The following is a 27,885-nucleotide window of genomic DNA, read 5'->3' as shown; positions in this document are numbered from 1 at the left end:
ATTCTCTTTGGGGGCTATAAAGACGTTGTGCCTTGAAGACAGAGCAAATTAACTCCACTGGCGAATTATTCCATTACGCACATCCAGCTCCAGCTCGTCGGTGCTCAGCGCAACGGCGATTAGGTTCTGTTTTTTTTTTTTTTTTTTTTCTACTAATAAGCGAAAGGATCTGGGTTAAAATGATGGAGTTTATGGAGGATAAGTTTGCCTTGAAAAACCAAACGATGAAGGCCAGCGATTACTACATGGACCAGGTGATGGAGATCTGGACAGCGGGCAGTACTTCAGTAAGTCTGCGGCCAAATGCGCGCAGGCCTTCGGGCTCCAGAGCGCCGAGCACCGGTCCTCCCCCTGCGGAGAGCAGAGCGGTGAGTGTGGGGTGAGTGTGCACAAGTTTACGCACGACCGAGAAGGACCTTTACGCATCGAGAGGAGAAAGTAAAAGTACACTGTACAAAATGACTGCAGAATTAACACCAAAAGTTGTACAATTGCAACATAAAAAACAAACAAACTGTAAGTGACAAAACAATGCAAAGTTGTTTATTTGAAAAGATTTTTGGCGATTAAATGAAATACAGCTGTAGTTTTTACAGGAAGAGTATGTGAACGAAACCAGATTTGTTTGAAGAAATGATGGATTTCTATATTTTTTAGAAAATAAAACTGTAAATTGAAAAACAATGTGGTGCCGTTTAAAACCCTTTCATGCATGAAGCCTTAATCATTAAGAGTCTTAATCAAGATTTTTTTTTTTCCCCTGAGTGTTTTTATCCTCCAGGCATTACAAAAACAATGCGATTGAATTTTTTTTTATGAATCTATTTTTCATGGAGTTACAAAAATGTCCATTCAGCTGGACACCATGCGTTTAAGTTTTGAAGCAAAGAACATATTTACTGATAAACTGAGAGGAAACTATGACATGAAAACATTTTTAATGCAGCTAATCTGATGTTTTCTCACATTTTAATATACACTAATACTAGTTATTACTCACTTCATGAGATAAGTTTTTATTTTTTTTTTTGGCATATTGTTTAAAAAAAAAAAAAAAAGGTTAATTACAGTCTATTAACAATAACAGGCAACCGATTTATACTCAAACATGTCACTGCAGATCAGATTTATGAAGAACAGAGAAGGTACAGGAATGGTCTGAATTCAACTGTATTATGGGATGGTGCATAAGTGTCCACTGTGTTCACTGATATGGAACTGAAACAACAAAACCCATGAATATTCAAGAGAACAGAAGAACTGACCACTGGACTGACCACTGGACTGTCCACTGGACTGACCAGTATGTATGAAAGGGTTACAAACAGAAAAGAACGGATTTTCACTGGAAACAAAAGGAAAAGGCCAGAGGCTGAGGATCATTTTATATTAAAGGTGACAAATCACTCGGGAAACACAAAAGTGTGATTTAGAAGTTTGCTGAATAATGTGTGTGTGTGTGTGTGTGAGTGTGTGCGTGTGTGTGTGTGTTTGTGTGTGTGTGTGTGTGTGTATTCAGGTCAGCCGATGGAGGAGAGTTTGATTCCAAAACTGGCGCAGACAATTAAAATACCAACGTTTTTTTTGACAAGTAAAAACTATTTAGAGAAAAGGAGAAATAAATTAAATACTTCAAAGGTGATAAACCCGTGGATGTTAAACACTGTAAATAAAATCCTGTGTTGTTGGTTTAAGAACAATACTGTAAAAAACACAACTACTGTAAACACATTTACGGAGTAACATGTACATTTCATTTTAAACACACACACACACACACCTCACACACACATGCTCACACACACATATATCTATATAAGATATATATAATATATATATATATATATATATAGATATATATATATATAGATATATATATATATATTATGTATATACATATATGTAATTTGACGTTTATTTATCCAGGAAAACCTCACTGACATTAAAACTGTCTTTTCCGACAGTGTCGTGGCCCAGACGGACAACAGGTCATTAAATAGTTACAGACACAAACTTTCAGACATGAACGGAAAAAGGTTTTCAACACATAAAACAGTCAAATCAAACTTCCAAAGTCAACTTTGCAAACGTGCCCACGGGCTGAAGCTGAGGTGCTTCAGTCCGAACATGTGCAGTGTGAGTCTGAGTCAAACATCGGCTTAACTGAACATTGGATTTAAATGGACTGCGCTTATTTAGCCCATTTTCTCCACCTTCATGGAGTCCACAGCTCTGTCCACATCCCCAGAGGTCCAACTGGGAACAATTTAGGCTTCAGAGTCTTCCATGGACACTTGGACACTTGGACAGTCTGAGTTAGGATTGGAACCACCAACCCTTTGGTTATTGGAAGAGCCGCTCTGCCAACTCTACCAACACATTCATTACAAGTTTAAAATGTTAAATGTCTACTTTTTATAACTTTTATTAAGAAAGAAAGAAGAAAGAAAGAAAATACGCCATTATTTCACCATTATGGTCTGGCAGTTTAACCCTTTCATACATACTGGTCAGTCCAGTGGTCAGTCCAGTGGTCAGTTGTTCTGCAGCTGTTCTCTTGTATTTTCATGGGTTTGGTTGTTTCAGTTCCATATCAGCCAACACAGTGGACACTTATGCACCATCCCATAATACTCTGACATTCAGACCATCACTGTAACTTTGCTGTTCTAGAAAAACCTGATCTGCACCAACATGTTTGAGTGTAAATCAATTATTTGTTAGAAAAAAAAAGTTGTTTTTTTTTTTGTGCTATTATTTCCATGAAAAGAGGATAATTAGCATTAGAATATGTTAAAATGTGAGAAAAACATCACATTTTATTCCATTTTTTAAATCCCAGTTCTGACACTGGCTTTTAAAACACGTTTCTTTACTTCAAAAATGAATGCATGGACATTTTGTAACTCCATGAAAAAAAAACAACTGGAACCACACTGTTTTTTTTTTCATGCCTGTGGAGGAAAATAAAAACACTCAAGACAACACCTTAACTAAGTTCTCATAATTACTGCATAAAAGGGTTAATTTACATCATGTAGATGTTCATTAAAGCTCAGAGTAATTCAAAGGTTATTTTATCAAATCAGTGAAAACTGAAAGTGTCTTTTTCATCCAGTCTGTCATTATCTGAACATAACCCAGTGTGTCCCACCCACTGTCCTGATCCAACTGCAGGTTTATTATTTTTCATCCATTTCATCTATTTTGTGGATCATTTTGTTTTTTTATGTAGGTTTTGTCAATGTTTAATTCATTTTATTGCTTATTTATCATTTTTTCTTTATTTTAGTTGCTTTTTTGGTTATTGTTTTCTTTTTTCTTATTATTTTGTACATTTTTCTCTTCATTGTTGTCATTTTATTTATTATTGATCCTAAACCAGTGTGTCCATCCACTGTCACTGATCCAACTGCATGGGTTTTACTGGGGATCAATGTTGGAGAAGATGACGGTGTTTCCATAGTAACTACGGAGCCTCTGAACGTCCAATGGGTCATATTTTACACTAATTATTTCCATGGACTGATAGAATTAATGGATCATTAAACAGTTTGGATCAGCATGATGTTTGGGTTAAAGGTGGAGGATGTTTGTGTCTTTAAGGTTAATTCTTTTAAATACTGACTTTTTAATGTGTATTTTATTTTATTTTTATTTATTTTTTGTTGTTGCTGCTTAGTTTCGTCACAGTTGTATTGTATTTGCAGGCAGTTTCGTGGTGCCTAAAGCAGATGCTGAAGGCCTCCACTCGGACCTGGGCCGCTCCTTGGACAGCTGCTGCACTTTACGCGCGTCCCCGGTGAGCGCGACCCCGGACAAGACGGACCTGGAGGATCTGGGGGGGGACAAGTGTGACAGTAATGGTCCAGCAGCAAGAAGAGGAGACACCGGACCACGTTCACCAGCGCACAGCTGGAGGAGCTGGAGAAGGGTTCCAGAAAACCCACTACCCAGATGTGTACGTGCGCGAGCAGCTGGCCATGAGGACCGAGCTGACGGAGGCGCGAGTACAGGTACGAAGTAACGGAGGCGCGAGTACAGGTACGAGGTAACGGAGGCGCGAGTACAGGTACGAGGTAACGGAGGGCGAGTACAGGTACGAAGTAACGGAGGCGCGAGTACAGGCCCGCTCCCTCCATCAGGACCGGACTGAAGCCTGTTCAGGTTCCAGACTCTGACCAAAGACGCGGAACACCGAAAAAGAAAGGAATGCGGCGGAAAAATCGACGTTCAGATTCAGGATCCTTATGAATGAAATAGTGTGTTACAGTTTAATTAAAAGAACAAGCAGCAGGAAAGAAATTACTAACATATATGTGAAAAACAAAGAAAACAAAAACAAAAACAACACCTTAATTGAGCAGGAAAATTAATAAAAACGATCAGAGATAATGGATAATATATAATAATATAATAATAATAATAATAATAATAATATAATAATAATAATCAGCCCTGCGATGAACTGGCCACTTGTCCAGGGTGTACCCCGCCTTCACCCCTGTGTAGCTGGGATAGGCTCCGAGAGACCCCCGTGACCCCAGTGAGGATAAAGCGGGTTCAGAAAATGAATGAATTAATAATAATAATAATAATAATAATAATAAATAATTGTAAAGTACCATCCATTGACATATTTTACTCCTCTGACCACACACAACACACACACACACACACACACCACACACACACACACACACAACACACATACATACATACATATATAAATATGAAATTTTCAATGAGACTCAGTTGTCCAATCCACTGATAAAAACTGTATTTGGACAGTTTATCAGTGCTTATACATGTTATACATTCACAAAAATACATTTATTCAACATTTTGTTGTGAAACCTCCTGTAATTACACAAGATATTTGTCAATTAACAAACAAGTCTGGTTCAACTGACAGAACAATACTTCTTTTATGGTTAGTTGTCAGTAATTTTATCTCATTTAATTATTTTCTAAGTATTAAACTGTAAATTAACCGTTTAATCTCATAAATAGAAAAGAAATATTTTGAAATTACGATACATTTGCAAATGTATTTTAACTGTATTTTTCTGTGACAAAAAAAAAACTTTTAAAAATGGAAATTTTTGGTTATTCATGGTTACAGTTTTTTCATGTTATTTTACATTTGACATGTAAAATCAGTCTGTTTTTATCATTTCATTGATATTTTCCTGTATCTTAAAAATACAGGAAAAATCTGTAAAATAAACAGTGAAAATTCTGTTAATTACAGATTTTTTTATAGTGTAGATAGATAGATAGATAGAGGTCTAAATATACACAGACTATATATAAACTCCTGATACCCAGGAAATGTCAGCAAAGTACCAGCTTTTTTTTTTTTTATTAAATCAGTGTCTAATTGGAAACATCAGGATGCAACAGTTTTTTCAGATGCAGTTTTTTTATTTTTATGGAATGTCCTTTGTGGTGGACAGTTTTCTTTTCTTTTTTTTGTATAAAGTTGTGAAACCCATAGTTGGGTCTGAGGAGGATACAGTTCTAAATCTAAATACGTAAATATACAGAACACTTTATTAAAACACAATAGAACAAGTAATTTGTACAATATGTACTTGACAAATATGATCCATAAGTAAAATAAATATATGTAAATAAGTGTGACAAATATTTGTGTGTAATTTTATGGTTTTAAGGTGGAATTCTACAGTCTGATGTCCACTGTGGTTCACAGGAACGGAAAGACAGTTTTTTTTTTTAATTTATTTATTTTTTATTAATGATAGTTAACAAGACAATGTGGACAGAAAAACAACAACAACACATAAACAAAGAGAAACTCAAACAAATAAACAAACCAAAAACAACAACAATGACAGAGTATTGACAAACAACAACGTCATATTACAATGAAAAATCAGAAATGTAAATAGCAGCTAAACCATATAGCTTGGTAAGGGATGATAGAGAAAAGGGGAAGAGGGGGCGTAAATGAAAGTGAGAAAGAGAGAGGGGGGAGTGAGGGGGAAAAGAATAATTGTTGTGATAATACAAAATATGTAATAATACCAGTAGCCTAATTTGCTGTAATTATTGTGGTGGCGGTAGCGGCGGAGGCAGTCACAATACTACTAGTTAAATAATTTAGAAGATTTAGATTTTTAGATTTTGAACAGAAATGCAGTTAATCTGATAAGAAATACAAAAATAGTCCTCAGTACAACAAATAAACACTTCCATAATAAACACTTCCATTTCATGTGTTTCTTTGTCTTAGTTTGACAGAAGTAACAGTAAACTGGTGTGACTGGTCTGCTTTTGTTTCCTGCAGGTTTGGTTTCAGAACAGAAGAGCCAAGTGGAGGAAAAGAGAGCGCTACGGACAGATCCAACAGGCCAAAAGCCACTTCGCAACCACATACGATTTATCGGTTTTACCCAGGACCGACAGCTACACACAGGCAAGTGGGCTTCAGCTTCTGCACCAATTACACGTCAGTTCAATGTCAACTGAAAGTGGAGAGAAATAGAAGTGTTAGTGTTAGCTTTGTGTTTACGTCTGCTTCTATGAAGAGGAGATCTGCACAAATGCACATGGAGGATGTTTATGCACTATGCACTGGAAAAAAAAAAGTAATTTAACTGAATTTTCACTGTTTATTTTAAAGATTTTTCCTGTATTTTTAAGATACAGGAAAATATCAATGAAATGACAAAAACAGACTGTGATTTGACATGTTAAATGTGAAATAACACACAAAAAACCTGTAACTGTGAATAACCAAAAAATTTACATTTTTTAAAAGAAAGTTTTCCTTTTTCACAGAAAAATACTTAAAATACATTTGCAAATGTATCTTAATGTCATAAATATTTTTTTTCTATTTATGAGATTAAACTGTTATTTAAAGTTTAATACTGTAAAAAAAAAAAAAAAATAATGATAATAAAACAAGATAAAATTACTGACAACCGTAAAAGAAGTATTTGTTCTGTAAGTTTAACCAGACTTGTTTGTTAGTTGACAAATCTCTGTGTAATTACAGGAGGTTTCACAACAAAAATGTTGAATAAATGTATTTGTGTGAATGTATAACATGTATAAGCACTGATAAACTGTCCAAATACAGTTTTTATCAGTGGATTGGACAACTGAGTCTCACTGAAAAATTATTTATATATATATTTATAGATAATTTAATTGTTTTAATACATGTAAATATTATTTATTAAACATTAAAAGTAAAAAAAAAAAAAAAAAAGCATAATCTCATGTAAAGTTAGGGCAATAAACTGTATTTTAATTATGGGAAAATTACTGTATTTTTAGAGATGGTTATTTTCTGTTATTTAACTGTGTTTTTTCGGCACCCCTGCTGCCGGAATAATACCTTTTTTTTTCTTTTTTCTTTTTTCTTTTTTTTTTTTTTTTTTTACAGTGTGTTCATTGTTATGCCAGTGGTTATCTCATATTTACCTTTAAAGGAAGTTATTTGGAGTAAACAGTGCATTACAAATAAATATTTAACAGAAATATCTAAAGGCAAGGTTAGAAATCATTCATACATCTGAACTATTATCCAAATATTTCACATTTTTAGCTCATCAGAAAGATCATTATGTTACATTAGTTCAAATTAATGTTGGAAAATAAGTCCAGCAGTAAAGTGTCATTTTAATTTGGAGTATTTCCATCTTTTACAGCTACTGTACTTCACCTCAGAGGCAAATATTCGACTTCACTGTTTCTCTCTGTGTACTTTTCAGGTGAAGATTTTACAAAATAGCACAATTATATGACACGTTTTTAAGATACAAAATATTTACAGTTAAAGATGAAGTCCACAGTTTATGGAAGTAAATCTGTCTCATTAGATTTTGAATCATAAAAGCCGTGAATTTCTAGTGCTGAATTTTTTGCACTGAAATTAAGTATCAGAATTTTTTTGTCGCTGAATTCAACCATGTTCATACACATAGATGAAAAAAAAATCAGATTCAAATAATTCAGACGCAAAAAATTCCGATCACGCATCGGGTACACCAAGGATAAGCATTCGATTCTATCTCAAGTGGAACCAACAGCCAGCCAATCGAGTTACATTAGGTTGGTCATGTGACACCGATGCAGGAAGACGGTCAGCGCGGATGTGTGATCTGAATTTTTTTGCTTTTGAATGTTTTGTATCAATTTTTTTAATTCTAAATTTATGAACATTGTTGAATTCAGAGACAAAAATATTCAGATACCTAATCATTGACATATGCCAGGCTGCAAAAATCAAATAATATGTGATCAATTTTTATGTAGTATTTTGAAAAAAAACATATTTTGTGTTTTTTGCATCAAAAATTATAGTGACATTATGATAAAGAGATCGTCTAAAGGGTTAAAAAAATGTAAAATGAACGATTATTTGATCAGTATGATTAGGGCTGACCTTGATTTAAAAAATAAAATCAAATTAGAGCAGAAAAATAAATCAATATAATATTTAATAGTTTGATTTATAGGTGTGCGTTTTACGCACACTTTGTGACAGATGCTAGTGTATTTTAACATTTGACCTAGCGCCAAAAATAATTATGCAAATTAACCAATGTTGGAGTTAATCACTGACATATGCCAGGATGAAAAAATCAAATATATGTGATCCAATTTTTATGTAGTATATTGAAAAAATATATTTTTGTGTTTTTTGCATCCAAAAAAATGTTTTGTTTCCATTCCAAACACAGCATTTAAAGGGTTAAAAAATGTGACAATTATTGAGTATTTGGTATTTTATTTATGGCTCAAGTTGATGAAATAGAAAACAGTGTAAAAGAATCAAAATGAAGTTTTTTTGGACATTATTCCTCAAGTGTGCCAAAAAGGCACACTTGGTGCTTAGTGAGGGCCTTGGTGGACGGGATACCGGAGGGTTAATTTCAATGCAAAAAAAAAAAAAAAATCAGATACTTAATTTCTGTGTAAAAAAAATTCAGTGCAAGAAATTCATTCGCTTTTATAATTCAAAATCTGATGAGACAGATTTACTTCCATAATAGTTCCACTAAACACAGATTTTTGTTCCCTCTATGCTCCATAAACATTGAATAAATGCTCCAAAAACTGAAGGTATTTGCGTCTCAGAGCCGTGCTTGTCTTCTGTTAACCTTGGGTTTATTTGGTTCTTCTGTCGTTAACCTTGGGTTTATTTGGGTCTTCTGTCATTAGTCTGGGTTTATTTGGTTCTTCTGTTGTTAATCTTGGGTTTTTTGGTTCTCTTCGTTAACTTTGGGTTTATTTGGTTCTTCTGTCGTTAACCTTGGGTTTATTTGGTTCTTCTGTCGTTAACCTTGGGTTTATTTGGTTCTTCTGTCGTTATCTTGGGTTTATTTGGGTCTTCTGTCGTTAATCTTGGGTTTATTTGGTTCTTCTGTCGTTAATCTTGGGTTTATTTGGTTCTTCTGTTGTTAATCTTGGGTTTATTTGGTTCTTCTGTTGTTAATCTTGGGTTTATTTGGTTCTTCTGTCGTTAATCTTGGGTTTATTTGGTTCTTCTGTCGTTAATCTTGGGTTTATTGGTTCTTCGTTGTTAATCTTGGGTTTATTTGGTTCTTCTGTCATTATCTTGGGTTTATTTGGTTCTTCTGTTGTTAATCTTGGGTTTATTGGTTCTTCTGTCGTTAACTTTGGGTTTATTTGGTTCTTCTGCTGTCGTTAATCTTGGGTTTATTTGGTTCTTCTGTTGTTAATCTTGGGTTTATTTGGGTCTTCTGTTGTTAATCTTGGGTTTATTTGGTTCTTCTGTCGTTAATCTTGGGTTTATTTGGTTCTTCTGTCGTTAATCTTGGGTTTATTTGGTTCTTCTGTTGTTAATCTTGGGTTTTTTGGCGTCTCTGCTGATGAAACTGGATCTAAAGTCCTGGACCAGCTCCACCTCCAGCAGAAACAACACAAACTCTGATGAGCTTCACTATTAATAATCCATGATGACACTCAGTAATAATCTGTCAGAGGCATCAGATCAAGTTTTACTGAAAATACTTGATCTGTTTAACTGCTAATACTTATGGAATTATACTGAAGCAGAAGTTCTGATGCGGGACTATTTTGGGCTATCTTTGCTCACTAAATGACCGTCTTTGTCCGTATAAATCAGTGGTGTCGTGTCTTGTTATGAATCACCGCTCATGGCAGCCCGTCTGCAGATAAGAGCCTAAACTCTGATGAGGCGTCACAGCTAAATATGAACGACCTCAGATCAGATTCATGTTAGATCGAACATTTATCTTGCCGTTTGGACAAAGGTCATGTACGAGATGAGGTGAGAGGAGACCGCAGTGTCAGTCTGTCCTTGGGTTGGCGTTTCCTGGGCCTCTAAAGCCCCGCTGGAAGGATTCAGACTGTGCACTTAAGACTAACAAGTGTTCAGAGAACGCAAACCTCCACCAAGCACCCCGAACACTGTGCATGTGTGGAGCCACTATTTCTGTTTAAATTCAACAGTTTCCAGGTTGTTCCATACAGCAGAGACAGTTGAAGCTTGGTACCAGTCATGTGTCTGTCCAATTAGATTCAATTCCAATCAATATTTGTTGAGTTCTAATTTTAAATGTGTGGGAAATGGGATTTTCACTGTTAAATGGAAATGTCCACAGAGTCCACATTCCACAGTGGATGTGGACAATTTTGGGCCAGATACAAGATATTGTTCTAAGCTACAGGTGGATCCAATTGGAGGCTAATTGGAGTTGTTCAGAATTTTTTGATGAATTTTGGAAAATTGCTCAATGATGACAGATGGAAAATTGTAGATGTGACCTTGAACTTTACTTGGGCCAAAATGTAATGGGTTGGTCCCAGGGCCTAGGCCTATCTGTGGGGAAGATTTGGGAAAGATGGTTGGAATAGTTTTCCTGTAAAGTTGCAAACAAACAAACAAACAAACAAACAAACAATCAAACAAACAAACACACAAAGCAAAGTGATCACAATACCTCCTGGCGGAGGTAAAAATACTCAAATGCAGGTAAAAGTTCTGCATCTAAAATCTACTTTAACCCATAAAGACCCAAACATCCACTGTCAACCAAAAGCATCCACTGATGTAAACAACTGATCCATTAATCCTATCAATCCATGTCAATAATTGGTGTAAAATGCAGTTCTTCATCTTTTCATGGTCATCAGATATGACCCATTTGGATGTTCAGAGGCTCCGTAGTTACTGTTAAAACACTGTCATCTTCTACAGCATTGATTTATTGGTCAAACCCATGGAGTTGGATCAATGACATTGGGTGGACACACTGGTTTATGTTCAGTTAATGACAGATTTGGATACAGAAGTAACTTTTTTCAGGTTTTTTTTTTTCTGATTTTGTCTCATAGCCTTTGAATTTACCCTGAGCTTTTATGAACATCTACATAATCACTGAATTAAACATAGGAAAAAATATGATTTTGTTTGGAAAAATTGCTAATTCAGAAGATAATATTAATAAATGGTGATAAATAATTTAATCATTTAGGAGGGTTCAATACAGAGAATAAATCCTTTGGGAAGTGCCACAAAACTCACACAGGGTCCTTATGGGTTAAATGACATGATGTAGGTATGAGCAGCAGAGTATGTACGCAAAAGCTGTCATTAGGTGGTCAAATAATCCTTATCAATGTTTTACTATCGTATCTGGTCATTTTATTTGTTTTCCTGCTCAATTCATATGTTTTTTTGTTACTACATCTGCCAGGAGGTATTGTGATCACTTTGCTTTGTGTGTTTGTTTGTTTGTTTGTGTGTTTGTTTGTTAGCAACTTTATGGGAAAACTATTCCACCCATCTTTCCCAAATCTTCCCCACAGATAGGCCTAGGCCCTGGGACCAGCCCAGTAACATTTTGGACCAAGTAGGCCAAAGTTCAAGGTCACAGCAAGGTCACAACATCTACAATTTTCCATCTCTCATCATTGAGTAATTTTTGAAAATTCATCAAAAATTCAAAACAAATCCGATTAGCTTCCAATTGGATCCACCTGTAGCTTAGAACAATATCTTGTATCTGGCACAAAATTGTCCACATCCACTGTGGAATGTGGACTCTGTGGACATTTACATTTAACACTGAAAATCCCATTTACCACACATTTAAAATTAGAACTCAACAAATATTGATTGGAATTGAATTTAATTTGACAGACACATGACTGGTACCAAGCTTCAACTTTTTCTGCTGAATGGAACAACCTGGAAACTGTTGAATTTAAAAAGAAATAGTGGCTCCACACATGCACAGTGTTCGGGGTGCTTGGTGGAGGTTTGTGTTCTCTGAACACTTGTTTGTTTGTATTTTATTGCTGCGCATGTTTGAAGAACTTTCTACTCTCAGCTGTAGTTCAGTCTGTTGAGTCTATGAGGTTTGTTTGGTGTCAAAATATTCATGTGCATAAGATACAAATATGTGCATATTAGTCTATAGTTGTACAAAAAATACATATTTATAAACTCTTGAATGAGTTCAGTCGTACATAAAATATGATGTGTGTATTTTATCAGAATATGAATGAATAAGTTTTGACATCAAGAATTACAAACATGAAATAAAACTGTACGATTGTTCTTTCTCCATCATGATACGAATTCACCAACGTGACTCTACTGTCAAAAATCCGTCCCCACTTCACAGACATTATTTCTGGAGCAGAAGATCCATGGATTCACAGACTGACCATGAGTTCAGGATCCTTCTGCTTGGTCACAGCAGTGGACTAATGGTTGGATTGGACCTGGTTTCATTCTCTGACTTCATCGTCCATCTTGAACAGTGATCCTGCCTGATCTGGATCCTGAACTCATGGTCAGTCTGTACATCCATGGATCTTCTGCTCCAGAAATAATGTCTGTGAAGTGGGGACAGATTTTGACAGTAGAGTCACGTTGGTGAATTCGTATTCATGATGGAGACAGAACAATGGTAAAGTTACATTTTGTGTTTGTAATTCTTGTCAAAACTTATTCATTCTTATTCTGATAAAATACATACAATACATTTTATGTACGATTGAACTCATTCAACAGTTCACACATAATTATTTTGTGCACAACTACATTAATGTTTTTTGCACAACTATCAGCACACACGTCTGAAACAGTGGCGGCTGCTCGTCTTTCAGACAGGGGAAGCTCATTGTCGGCTTACATCAAAAAAAAATGTCAAGTTATTTAAACATAAATTCATCCTCCATTCCATTTAAGAAAATGGTCTGTGACCTTATTGTACCAAGTAAACAAGAAAACGCTGAAATTATGCTAAATTGAAACAAGGAAGTGCAAAGAGTGTGTTTTATTTACAGTGCAAGAAATGAACGAGTAATTTGGTAGTGGTTTGTGTGATTTCCCAGCAGAATGTGTGACGGTATTAAACTGAACTGTGTCAGTGAAGGAGCAGATCTGAAAACAGCTGTCAATCAAACGGGATTCAGCCTTTCGACTGATCCTCCAATCAGCACGTGGAATCCTGGTGTCCAGCCCTGGCCGAGCTCCGCCCACAGCTCCATTCACCCCCAGAGATGCTGAGCGTCCGGGGCGGGACAACATGGTGTCATTTATCCGATTAGCGTCCAGTTTAGAGTCAGTTTAAACCAGTTCCACTCAGTCCCATTGAAGTGCATGGACGCTGAGCGTCTACGACAAATGCACTGAGCAGAGATGGAGGAGAAAACACAGACACGGGAATGGAGGAGAAGTGAACGACATCCAGTCTGTGATTTGTGATAAAGCTGATTCTGAACGAACTCATCTGTGAGATGAACGTGTTCTAACACATTTGGTGTTAATGAAATGTCAACACAACCGAACAGATTTAACCATTTAATTTGAGTTATTTTAGGGGAAGCTGAGCTTCCACTGCAGTCTGAGAGAAATCACCTCTGGTCTGAAATATGCATATCATACATTTTGACAGATTTTCTCATGTTTTGAAATAATGAGAACAGTGAATTTGTGCAAAAATCAACATTTCTACTGAGTTTATCTTTTCTGCTCATGCTATAATATTATCTTGAATGGGTGAACCAGTCTGTACACTTTGTAAACTACACGTCATTTAACCATACCATACCATACCATACCATACCATACCATACCAACTTTATTTATAATCCACTTTAAGAACTTTACAGCTGGCCAAAGTGCCGTACACGAAAAATAAAACAAGGGATTAAATAAGTAAATAAGTAAAAACAGTGATAACACAGGGTGCAAAGCGGGCTAAGAACAACAAAATACAACCATCATAAAAACAAAGACAAATTAAAATCTGATAAAAAACAGCATAAAAAATATAAAAAAAGAAACATGTCACATATTGATTAAAAGCCAATGAGAAAAAGTGCCTTTTTAGACGTGATTTAAAGACAGGCATAGACTGAGCCTGTCGAACATCTAAGGGCAACTGGTTCCACAGGTTTGGGGCAACGACAGAACAGGCACAGGTCCTCATGAAGCTTCTGTTTAGTTTTGAACCATGAGCTGCAGCTGATCTGCTGAGCTGAGACTGAAGACATACATATTTTTATACTTTCTAAAATGATGCCGTAAGTACAGCTGGACTCCTGTCAACTTTCCCTTTCAAACTAGATTCAGTCTTTTAAGTATTATTATCAGAACAATGTGAACGTTCAGTACGGATAAAAACATGCGGTCTGTGTTTGGAACTGTTCAAATGCCAGTTTATTCTGTGACCCAGAAGCAGATAGTTTCATCTTCAGTAATTCTTCATATTCTTTAATATCGTCGTATTGTGTGTGTGTGTTATTTACGGAGCCCGGGAGGGGACATGCAAAAAATAAAAATTATTGCGTTATAACGCAAAAGTATTGCGTTATAACGCAAAAACTATTGCTTTATAACGCAAAAACTACTGCGATATAACGCAAAAGTATTGCGTTATAACGCAATAGTTTTGCGTTATAACGCAATCATATATGCTCTCTCTTGATTGAGGTCCGTACATAATACATTGTAATCCAGTTCTGGTCCGACCGTGCCAGGTCTGACACGCCCCCCTGTCCTGTGTAGTATGACCATAACTCTTTCATTATTAGTCCGATCGGAAAAATTCCAACGGTTTTTGAATTAAATTCCTATTTGCCCAGCTTCACGTCTGTGTGCAGCTTCATGGATACAGATGTATGTGCGCCAAGTGTGAATGATCTGCGCATGAGAAGGAGGATGTGCGCATTGGATTCAAATCCTTTCTACTCCTGAGCCTCAGATGGTCCACCTGGACTGGTTTTCTTATTTTGATCATAAAAAGGTCGGAAAATATGCTTTGGGTCGTTTTGTCAATTTTTGCAGACCACTTCGAACGTTCAATATTGCAATCACTATTTGTTTTAATACTGTAATAACAATTTAAAATGACAAAAAAACACAAAAACGGAATAATTTTTTTTTTTTTTTAGTTTTAGCAGAAAAAACACTGAAATTAGACATGGATACAACATTTGAAAGTTAAATATGAACTTTAAAAGTATAAAAACTGTTTAAAACAAGCTGTGTGAGTATTTGCCTTTTATTGTGCAAAAACAGGGTAAAAAATCCAAACTCTACAGGTGTGTCGTCGTCCCCCCCTCCCCCACACACACACACACACACACATACACACACCACACATACACACACCACACACACACACACCACACACCACACACACACACACGCACACACACACACACACACACAACACACACACACACACACAGGGCATTTGTCCGTTCTGTGTCTGCAGAGTTCCTTCATGTTCGTGGTTCTGCAGAAACAGTTGTGTCAGTTCACAGCTCTGATCCAGGCAGTGCTCCTATGGCCCAGTCTGAACATAGTCTGTTCACACCAACAGTCCGTCCTCCTGTGGATGTGTTCACTGTCTGTGGTCTTTGAACTCATCATCAGGCTCTTCCTCCGTCCTTCATCTGTGTGTGGACAGTCTTCAGTCTCTGCTCTCATCACCAGAGCCTTGCGCATCACCGTGACTTCTCTCTCTTCATCCTTGAATGTAACTACCGGTGGACACATGGAAAAATAACACACTAGAACAATGTATTAGACAACAAAACAAGGTCAAATTGCACTATTGAAGAAAAAAAGTCACCGAACATCAGCGTATGCGCTCTTATTTTGTAGAGCGTCATGCGCATTTTTACGCACAGAAAGTCCAACATACTCCAAACTAACACATACTCTACACGGTTCGTACTTTATTCTATAAAACCACGATGCAGTATAAGCGTCAGTTTACACATATACTAAAGTGAAACAAGTAAAAACTCCACAGAAAAAGCAGACAGTGCTTCAGTCATGTAGAAAATCCACTAAATGGAACTGGGTGAACTTTACCTTCTTCTTCAGATGTTGCTCCATCAGTCGCTCCTTCGGTCACAAATCTATCCGTAAACCTCCAGGGGGTCATGGAACTGTGGATGTCCGTCTTGCCTACATTTTCCAAAACTAGATCTAATCCGTTCTCCACTCCGTTATGCGCTCCGGTTCTTCGCTCCGTGAATCCGCTCTGCTGTGTGCGTCCCCAGTCACAGAATGGCTTATTTTGCAGCTTCTAGAACAGGTGCCCGTGAAATTTTCGCACTGACCCGAGAATGTCCATAAAGCACAGAGTCTCAGGTTTCAGAAACCGTTGGAATTTTTCTGATCGGAAAAATAATGACAGAGTTCCGGTCATGTGAACTCCACATGCACAGGGCACAGGACTGCAGGTCCAGGTGTGTCTGACCTGACCGACCTGTCCGATCCACAATGCAGATCCTAATGCAAAAACTATTGCGTTATAACGCAATACTTTTGCGTTTAAACGCAACACTTTTGCATTATAACGCAAAAAACTATTGCATTATAACGCTATACTTTTGCGTTATAACGCAATACTTTTGCGTTATAACGCAAAAACTATTGCATTATAACGCAATACTTTTGAACTATTGCGTTATAACGCAATACATTTTTTTCTCTTCATGTCCCTTCCCGGGCTCCGTAGTTATTGTCCTGTTTGAAACTAAAGAATCTGAAAAGTTGGGTTTCCATGAGCTCAGAAGAACAGGCCTGTTTTCAGTTTGGTGCATGAATCCAAGAGGGTTTACACAGAGTTTATTCAGCTCAGACAGGAGGAGGATTTCAAACTGAAACACACACTTTACCACGAATATTCACAATTATTATACAGTATTTGTTTGTCGCTGGGTAGAAATACTGTTATTTAAAAAGTAACTAAAACGATGTGGATGAGAAAAAAAGTACAAAATGTGCTTCTGAGACGTAGTGGAGTATTTGGTTTAGTAGTATTTTATTTCAAAGAGGAACTCGGATCAGTAAAGAATTTCCAAATATAATATATATATATATATATATATATATATATATATATATATATATATAAAATCCAAATATTATTTTTGTTTCCCTTTTTAGCTCCACACTCACTCCGTCCACAGAAAAACAGAAGCATGTCCTTGTTCTGCAGACTTTCACAGTTTAGGAATCAAACACATGAAGCTGGAGAAAAACAGATATACACTTTAAACTGGAGTTAAACTGTTCTGTTCTACTGCTGCCTCTAAATGGGCCTTTAACTGGGAAATCCCCTACAGCAGTGTATATATGTGTGTGTGTGTGTGTGTGTGTGTGTGTGTAGGTGTGTGTGTGTGTGTGTATGTGTGTGTGTGTATGTGTGTGTGTGTATGTGTGTAGGTGTGTGTGTGTGTATGTGTGTGTGTGTGTGTGTGTGTGTGTTTGTTCACATTCAGCAGAAAACACTCGACAGATGAACTCAGAAAAAGACTGAAGTCACAGAGCGAGTCCACATCAGAAAGTTGTTTAATTTGACCATGTATATATCAGATATTACCTGTATATATCCTATTTTACCTGTATGTGTGTGTGTGTGTGTGTGTATATATATATATATATATACATATATATATAGTTCTATTGTGTTCTATTCTACTGTGTCCTGTTCTGTTGTAGTGGGCCTGTCCAGTCCTGGTGGGTTGCCATGGTTACAGCTGTCCCTCAGTGGCTGCTGCTCCTCTCTGTGTTTTCCTCTTGTTTTCTTTGTTCGTCTTTTTGGCTGTCTTCTCTAAACTCTGTGGACGTCCTCTGCGTTCCTGTGGCTTTTAAACCCTTTGCTTTTGTTTGGTTGACGCTCAGGTTTTGACAGTTGTACTTTGAGTTCGGGCTCCGGTCGAAGGCTCCGCTTATGGACGGCACATGTCGTCAAAGTGGACACGCCCACAGTTTGAACTGGATCCAACTGTCAGCGGACACTCCCACTCAAACCACAGCTGGGTTCTGCTGTACTTTACCTGACACATTTGGTTCTGTGCCCATGGACTTAAGGACACTTTCACAGATCTGGACAGTTTTAACCCTTAAAGACCCAGAAACCATCTACTGATCTAAAATATTTAAGAACTTCTGATCCACTCATCCTGTCAATACATGGAAAAAAACTGGTGTAAAATACAGTTCTTCATCTTTTCATGGTCATCAGATATGATCCATCTGGATGTTCAGAGGCTCCGTAGTTACCATGGAAACACCGTCATCTTCTACAACATTGATTCACCAGTAAAACCCATGGAGTTGGATCAGCGACATTAGTCGCTTTTCCATTCTTGGTTTATTTGGAAAAGCAGCTGTTATAAAACTTCCCTTACGGGTACAATTCAATTTCTGCACATCCAATGGAAAAATGCTGCTTATCCAAGATTTTTTGTCATATATAGAACAAATAAAATAAAATAAGGAAAGAAAGAAAAGTGGGCTGAGGAGAGGGCTTGCGCCACCACTTCATCAGTACAATGCTTTAAGGTGTGTATGTTTACGTTAATGTAAACACACGTTTCACACATAAAATTATTCACATCACCGATGTGTTCATTTCACATCCATTACAAATTTAACATAGTTTGTCCATTTTGACCAAATAGTGAAAAAAGATTCTTTTTGACCCTTAAAACTAATGTCAGCTCTTCCAGAACTTCCAGAAAGAGCTTTTTGTGCAACTAGAGTCTAATGAACAAAAACAGATGTTGATGGATGTTACAACAAGAGAAGAAGAAGAGTTTAAACCAAACATTAGATTTGTGGACGCACCAAGGTTCTAAAAGTTTGGGATTTTTCATTCTAGTTTAATTTTATTTAGTTTTGGCTTTTTTTTTCTCTAATTCCGTTAGTTTTAATTAGTTTTTAGAGCAGGTTTACTAGTTTTTATTAATTTTCATTTTTTTCTAAATGCTTAGTTTTAGCTTAGTTTTAGTTTTGTCGTCTCTTTTCTCTTCTTCTCTGTCGTCATATTCAAATAAATCCCAGACAGGACTCTGCTGCTTTAGTCTCCATGTTTCCAGGTAGAGTGGGGACCAGAAGACGACTAGAAACCACAAGTGAACACAAGTGACGGACCGTCAAGTACCCTATGGTGCCGCTAGCTAAAATTGCTAGAGCGAAATAAATCGCTTTCGTATTAGTCCGACGTTGACAAAGACGAAAAGGAAGGGAATTTTATCCATAATTTTTATTCGTTTCAGTTAGTTTTGTAAACACACAATACAGTTTCAGTTAGTTATCATTTTTTTCTTTTAATTAGAGTTTTTATTTATGTCAGTTTAACAAAAAGGTTTTTTCAATTCTAGTTTTCGTCATTTTGTTAGTTTTCGTTAACGATAATAACCTTGGGACACACCAGGAAAGCCAGTCATTTTAGGGTTTAGTCAGAGACAGAGGGGTAACGAACATTCTAGATTCAAAACGACACATGTTTATGTTCATGTTTATGGAATGACTTCTACTGACATCTACCAGAAGAAAGACACTAATCAGCACATTTAGGACTGAATGGAAAAACGGACATCATGCACTTCTGTTTGTAACACATTTAGTAAATATCAGTAAAGTTTTGCACAGATGTCCAATGGAAAAGCAACTAGTGAATGAAGACACTGTTTTTATTTTCAGTTATCAATATCTTTGCTGAAAAATTTACTTTTTCTTCTGTTTTCTGTGTTTCTGATATAATAACCCTAAAATTTAATCTGAACTTTAATGAACATCTACATGATCAGTAAATTTAATATTGGGAAATACCTGATTTTTACTGGAAAAATAAAAAATATAGAGGATTATTTCATAATAAATAGTGACAAGTCATTTAAGAAAGGTTAAATATAGAGGGAAAAAATTATTTGGGAACTACTATAAAAGTATCAGTGGGTCTTTAAGGGTTAATGAGGCTGAAGTTTATTTATTCAATGAAGTCAAATGGAATTTAAGCCTTAAAGACCCAGAGCTACTTTTATGTCGGTTCCCAAATTATTTTTTTCTTTCCATTTAACCTTTCTTAAGTGATTTATTACCATTTATTACAATATTATCATCTTTTTTCAGTGAAAATCATGCATTTTCATTAAAGTTCAGATTAAAGTTAAGGGTTAAATCAGAAACAGAGAAAACTGAAGAAAAAAATTGCTTTTTAGTCAAAAATATTAATAACTCAACGTAAAAACAAGTGTGTCCATAAACTGTCATGTATCAGTCTACATGGGTTTAACTGGTGAACCAGTGTTATCCTCTGGAGTGTGCATTTTTCTGTGTAAATTCTGTATTTTCATGTAGATGTTTATTAACACTCAGTGTAAATTCAAAGATTTTATCAAAACAGAAGAAAAAGTGACTTTTTCAGCAAAATATATCATTTACTGAACATAGTAACAAGTATCTCCAACCACTGGCATTTGTAAATAAATGAAAACTATATGAAAAAAAAAAAATCTTTCACTACATTTAACCTTTCAGAAGTGATTTATCAGCATTTATTATACAATTTTCTTTCGCATTTTGTATTTTTTCAGTGAAAATCACTTATGAGTCATGTAATTTTCTGCAGATTAACTTCCTTATTTGTTTATTTTTGTTCATTTTTGTTCATTTTGTTCTGAATGTAAATAAAAGTGTGTCCATCCACTGTCATTTATCAAACTCTGTGGGTTTACTGGTGAATTAATGCTGACCTTGAAAAGATGACCAACTGTGTTTTAGTCCAGTTATTTACATGTGTTTATAGAGTTAATGGATCCACAGGAGTTAACCCAGGGCTGTTAAAGTCCGTTTAGCTCAGGTTCCACACTCAGCCCAGTTTGGTCTCCAGTGGGCCGGACCAGTAGAATAATAACAGAATAGCCTGTAAATAATGACAACTGTTCCTCTTTGTTTTAGTGCAAAGAAAAACATTAAATCATTAAAATATTTCTATTTACAAAATTTCACAAAAAAAAAGTGAATAACCTGAAAAAAATGAAATTTTGTTAGAAAAATGAGTGCAATTTTAACAATATTAAGCCTGAACTTACCATTTCTACATGTGCATTAGACACAATGTTACACAAACATGTGATAACAGGCAGAATACTGGTACAGTTTTAGAGTTTGAAACTAAAATAAGAACAATTTCTACAATATTACACTGCAGCTTATTTAACTCAACTCACAGACGACAGTGGATCAAATACACCAAACATTTGATAACAGGCAGAATATTAGTACAATTACACAGAATTGTCTTTAGACATTTCAAGTTCATATTTCTTCAGGTTATTCACATTTTATTGTTATAGGATAGTTTGTAAATGTTAATATTTTCATAGTGTCGTGTTATTTTTTTCACATTAAATCAAGAAGAAAATTAGTAGTTGTCATTATTTATAGATGATGTTATTATTTTACCAGATCCCATCGGTCTGTATGTGGAACTGGAACTAAAACAGCTTTGACACTCTTTATTGTAAATACCTTCAGTGGAATTTTTACACTTTGCAAATTCATTCCACAGGCCGCACTGGAACCTTTGGTGGTCCGGTTCAGGTTCGTGGTCCGCATGTTTGCCACCCCTGTATTAAACAGTAGATCAGTGGATGTTTGGGTCTGTGTGGGTTCAGTCACATGTCAGGATACAGTCGATGTGACGACGTGAGAAAGCATGGAATAGAAATACACTGTAAAAAATACAGTGTCAGCTATTTGAACCTGGAGTATTTTTAGCTCTATGGAGAGTAAACCAGCTGTAACAGTAGAGTTAAAAGTCAGTGTAAGTTCTGCACAGATGCAGTGTCAAATTCAACTCTACAGGCACATATATATATATATATATTATATATATATATATAATATATATATATATATATATATATTATATTATATTCATTTATTTATTTATTTTTTTACAGACTATATTCCTGCACATATCCACTCACTGTATAAATACTTCAATTTGCACTTTCTGTACATATTAGAATATAAACCCCACTGTAAATAATATACACATAAACATGTTTTTAATAGACTGGATGCACACGTCCACTCACTGTATAAAAACTCCAGTTTACACTCCGTATATATTCCATTGTAAATCCAGTGTAAATCTCCGCCCATTGTTGTCTCTGTCTCCAGTGGACTGTTGGTCTGTATTGTGTCCAGGTCCACATGTTGTTCTGGGTTCATGTCGCAGCTGTATGTCGTGAGCAGTGTAAAAACCGAAGCCTAATTCCTTGTATGTGCTCACATACTTGGCCAATAAAGCTGATTCTGATTAATTTTGACACTAAATTGAATAGAATTAACTCAGAAAATTTGACACTGGCCATAGAGTAAATTTTACTCTAATTTTGAATGGGACCAAATGTTATCTGAAACAGAGTTAAATTCAACTCTCAAAGAGTTAAAGTGACACTCTGTTATTACTGTGTAGTTTTTGTGAACAAAATGCAGATTAAAATTGAATATCCATCAAAATCCTTCATAAAACAAAAACACCATCACACAAAAACCTAAAAACATAACAGATCATGTCACAACAATCTGAGAGAAATCCAACTGTAGAAACTGTAGAAACTGTACAAACGTCTGCAGCGTTTGGACAAAATGCAGTTAAAGAGTAAATGCATTTCCACGCTCCTCCGTCATGCCACTCATGTCCTGGCGTTTCTGTTTGACTGAATTCTTGGCAGAATGAGTGAGCGGAGTCGTTTGGATGAAACTGTCAGCAGAGCGTGTGTTTGACGTTTACCGCTGGTATGTGGCCTTTACTCTGTATACAAATCAAATCAACAGAAAGGACAAACCTGAGCCCAGTTATCAGTCATGTTGCTGCATTTATTTGAGTAAACATGACAGTAAACTCAGGATGGTTGGAGTGTGGTCCGTTATTTGGATGAAGCCGTAATCTGAGACGTAATATTTGATTGATTTTACTGACAAATAATAATAATATCCACAACCGACTGACACAGTGTAGCGTCTGCAGTGATGCAATCGCTGTATCGGCTGGTTGTGGTAAAGAAGGAGCTGAGACGAAAGGTGAAGATCTCGATTTACCGGTCAGTCTACGCTCCTACCCTCACCTGTGGTCATGACCGAAAGGACAAGATCCCAGATCCAAGAGGCCTAGGGCCCATTTTTGGGACTTCTTTTCCGATCAAGCTCTTAATTTGACCAGTTAATCTCTTATATATTAGTAACTCCCCAAAAATATTTTGGCTCAATCCATAAAGTTTTAGACACCCCCCCCTCCACTGCCATCTTTAGGGTGCCCGTCAGCCGAGTGCAGAAAACCCATGTTTCAGTGGAAAATCCTGCATTTGTCGGTTAGTTCTGTCATATTTGCTCATGCAAATATCATATTAGAGGTTTTGGGGGATGGTACTGTCATTTATGAAGGTCTCAAATCATGTACAGGTCAAAGGTCACATGATTTTAGACAAGGTCAAGGTCATTTGACACTGAAAAATGGGTCAAATCACAGGTTTTTGCAGACTTCTTTCTTGCCTAATCTTATTTCACAGATCTGCACTCAGAGCTTTCACTGGAGAACATCTGGTCCTAGATTACCCATCTGGTACCCTCCCTTTTCTTCAGTTCAGCAGGTACCGACAAATGCAGGATTTTCCATGAAACATGGGTTTTCTGCACTCAGCTGACGGGCACCCTAAAGATGGTGGTGGGGGGGATCTAAAACTTTACGGATTGGGTCGAAATTTTTTTTGGGAGTTACTGATATATAAGAGATTAACTGGTCAAATTAAGAGCTTGATCGGAAAAGAAGTCCCAAAAATGGGACACCCTAAAGAGGCCGAAATGAGTTTCCTCTGTAGGGTGGTTATGATGTGAGCGTTACAGAGTTAATAATGATGATGAAATCCAGACAGGAAATGGAAAAGCTGATGTGAGGAGGATTTCTAACATTTGTACTTTGAAGGGCAGGTTTACTTTAGATAATGTTTATTTTACGTCTAATATTTTACAGCAGAAAAGTATATTTAATTATTTGGTTGAGATAAAGCGTAACATGGATGCATTAAATTTATGCAGGTTGTAATTTTTCCACAGTGCACTTTAGATAACAGATGGACTTTATTATCAGTTCACTGTGTAGATGATCATGTTCCCACAACCATCTGTGTCATTAATCATGTCTTTTTCATGCGTCTTACTGTCCTAATCAGCAGAAATATTTGTGTTAAACTTGTATAAAGTTTGTAAAAATGCTCAGTATTAACTGTGTTTTGTGTGGGTCCAGTGGTTCTGGTTCTGGTTTAAGTGTTTGACGGCGTCTGTTAGTCTGTTCTGGAATGATGGAGAGAAGGATGCTCAGTGATAAACAGTCGAAAAGTCTGTGTGTCCAACTCCTTAGTAGTGAAAGTATGTGTTTTCTGTCCTAAAAGTTACTAGTTGCTAAATGATGTCATCACCTAATTTGCATAATTGTAAATGTTAATGTAATTGTAATGAATGATATATTGATATTTACAGTATTTAGTCGCTTTTCTATTGGACATGTGCGCAAAACTTTACCAATATTTGCTAAATGTCAAAAAAACAGAAGTGCATAATGTTGGTTTTTCCATTAAATCACAAATGCAATGATTTGTTTATTTATTATCGCGAGATGTCACGAGAAATCATTTCATAAACATGACGACAAACATAAATATCCCGTTGATTTACAGATATATTCATATTTCTACCACAGCTCTGGCGCTCATAATTAGACTTTAAGTCCAGCCCGTTACACCTGAGAGCAGCCACGAATGAGGCCTTTTTGGAAGTGACAGACAGAGGAACTGTGAAACTGTACTAAATTCAAAAATGAGTGGGTTTCCTGGTGTGTCCACACAAACCATGTTTGTTTTAAACTCCTCTGCTTCTCTTGTTGTAACATCCATCAGCATCCTTTGTTACCTCTGCCAGGAGGTATTGGAATCACTTTGCTTCGTGTGTTTGTTTGTTTGTTAGCAATTTTACAGGAAAACTATTCCAACCATCTTTACCAAATCTTCCTCACAGAGAGGCCTAGGCCCTGGGATGAACCCATGAAGTTTTGGGCCAAGTAGGCCAAAGTTTAAGGTCACAGTAAGGTTTTTCATTATAACTCAACAAATATTGGTTGGAATTTAATCTAATTTGACAGACACATGACTGGTACCAAGCTTCAACTTTTTCTGCTGTATGGAACAACCTGGAAACTGTTGAATTTAAACAGAAATAGTCGCTCCACACATGCACACTGTTCGGGTGCTTGGCGGAGGTTTGCGTTCTCTGAACACTTGTTTAGTTCATGTGACTAATTGCGTAAAAAGCTCTTTCCATTGCAGTTTTGCACAATATATCAGTTTTGCTACGCCTGAAAAACCACCCCTTGCAAACGCAAAACTTTTCATTGAAAAACAAGAGTTTGGGCAAAATTGTCATTTTTCCATTAGACATATTTTTATGTGCAAATTATGTTTGCGCAGTTAGAGGGTCAGTGGAAAAGTGACTTCTGTCGTTTATCCAACTCCATGGGTTTTACTGTTGAATCTGTTACTATTTCATGAAAAGATGACAAACTGTATTTCACAGCCTTTGTTTCCTTGTATCGGTAGGTTTATTGGACCATCAGGTATTAAACAGTTCCATCAGTACATGGTTCTGGTCGGTGGTGGACGTCTGGGTCTTTAAGGGTTAAATCCATTAAACCACTCCATGTGTTTGTGGAAGTCGGACTAAACTAATGAATCCAACCTGTTTCCTTTAAACTCCACAGATTCCCAATAACCTGTGGGCGGGGCCTGCGCCCGGCAGCTCCATGGTGTCGTCGTGCATGCTGCCCCGCGGTTCGCCGCCATGCGTCACCTCCTACTCCCACTCCCCCCGCTCCGCCGCCGGTGCCGCCGACCACGGCTACATGAGCTTCCCCAACCAGCAGAACCAGTTCAGCCACGTCTCCCTCAACAACTTCTTCGGCGCCGACTCCCTCCTGACGCCGGGCGCCAACGGGCATCACGCCTTCGAGACCAAACCCGAGTTCGAGAGGCGTTCGTCCAGCATCGCCGTGCTCCGCATGAAGGCCAAGGAGCACACGGCCAACATCTCCTGGGCCATGTGATCACGGTCCAGCCTGGGACTTGGACCGGTCTGAGTCCTATTTAAAGGAAAAGCTTCAGTCCAGACTGAGCTGCATCTGCAGTGGCTTTACAGACTGTTGAACGCTCACGTACACGTACCTGCTGCTGGGACGGAACAGCCCTGTTCTACACCTGCTCTTTGAGTCAAACTCCAGCAGCTTTAGATCATCTCCACCTTCTGTACAGGAAAAACCTCAGACGTGTCCTAATGCTCTGCCCTTTTACCTCATTCATTCATTCATTCATTCATTTGTTTGTTTATTTCGAGCATTGCAGAATACACACAAATTCAAAATTCCAACAAAAATCCTTCATCTATACTGGAAAAGGAGAGGGAAGAAGAAAAACTTATTTAATCCCACCCCCATTCACATCATCAAATAACTGAACATAATAACATTTTAAATACTCACTCCTGTCCTTTGACTTCAAACCAGAACAATGAACAAAATAGAACAAAACAGGCCGAAAGCAAATTAGAATGAACTCATTTGACAGTATTTACATTATAGAACCAAAATGTGAGTAAAAATAGAAACAAAGTACATTCCTGGTGGTGTTACCACAGGTAACAGTTAACCGTTAACTTACATGATAATAATTACAGACCAACAGTGGCAAGAAAAAACCCCCCACAAACTACACTAGCACTAATGGTAAAGGGCAGCACATCCCAGCGATGGTCAGAACAATAGCAGATGATAATGGACAACACAGACCAACTAGATGAGGACCAACAAGCACACATGAACATTTAAGACAGAGTATTTATGGAACATCAGTTTTCAGACCCTCCATCTTTACACTGGGACCAGACCATATTTTTGTATAGCAGTTTAAATGGGTGGATATTTTGGCGTTGCTTGTGTTAGATGTCCAGACTATTCCAAAGTTTCACTCCACATACAGACAAATAAAAACTTTCACGAGTGCTTTGAAATTTGGGTATACTATTACTACAGTAACTACAAAACTTCCTGCAAAATCCAAGTACAAATACTACTTCAGGAGTTAGAACTCAAACCTACAGCTGCAGCTATCAATTATATTTGTAATTGATTAATCTGTTGTCATATTTTCTTCTGTTTGATTTGGTTAAATAATTTTTTGAATAGACAAAAAAAAAATCATAAATATGTGAAACAGCCATGAGTGAAAATGACAAACATGTCCTTTATTCCAGAACCAGCTGAAACAACAACCACAAAAAGTATAAAAGCAAAAGGATATAAATATAACAAAAAAAAAAAAAATCTGTATGGAAATAACAACAATAACAACAGTATAAAAGTATATATACAAATATCTATAGATCTAAACAACAACAGACCAGTCCAGTGACATCTATAAACAGTCTGACAGCTCAGTCTGAAACACATTTGGATCCAACTGACGAACTTCTATCAACTGAAC

The 27,885-nt window shown here is 36.7% G+C and overlaps 2 protein-coding genes across 4 annotated transcripts in view; one reads left to right on the top strand and one right to left on the bottom strand.

Moving 5' to 3' along the window:
* The window catches only part of LOC115421075 (low affinity immunoglobulin gamma Fc region receptor II-like), a 299,216-nt gene that overhangs the window by 66,384 nt on the left and 204,947 nt on the right, over positions 1–27,885 (bottom strand). The window lies entirely within an intron of this gene.
* LOC115421079 (ALX homeobox protein 1-like) lies at positions 69–26,743 on the top strand. Its single transcript, XM_030136790.1, is given in 7 exon segments — positions 69–261; positions 264–368; positions 3,711–3,863; positions 3,866–3,931; positions 3,934–4,016; positions 6,314–6,442; positions 26,112–26,743. Coding segments are annotated over 7 exon segments (960 nt in total). The 5' UTR covers positions 69–179; the 3' UTR covers positions 26,454–26,743.

The sequence above is a fragment of the Sphaeramia orbicularis genome, chromosome 6 (genome assembly GCF_902148855.1).
Source record: "Sphaeramia orbicularis chromosome 6, fSphaOr1.1, whole genome shotgun sequence".
Classification (NCBI taxonomy): Eukaryota; Metazoa; Chordata; class Actinopteri; order Kurtiformes; family Apogonidae; genus Sphaeramia; species Sphaeramia orbicularis.
Note: the sequence above shows the minus strand (reverse complement) of the source record. Positions and strands in the feature narration are given on the sequence as shown.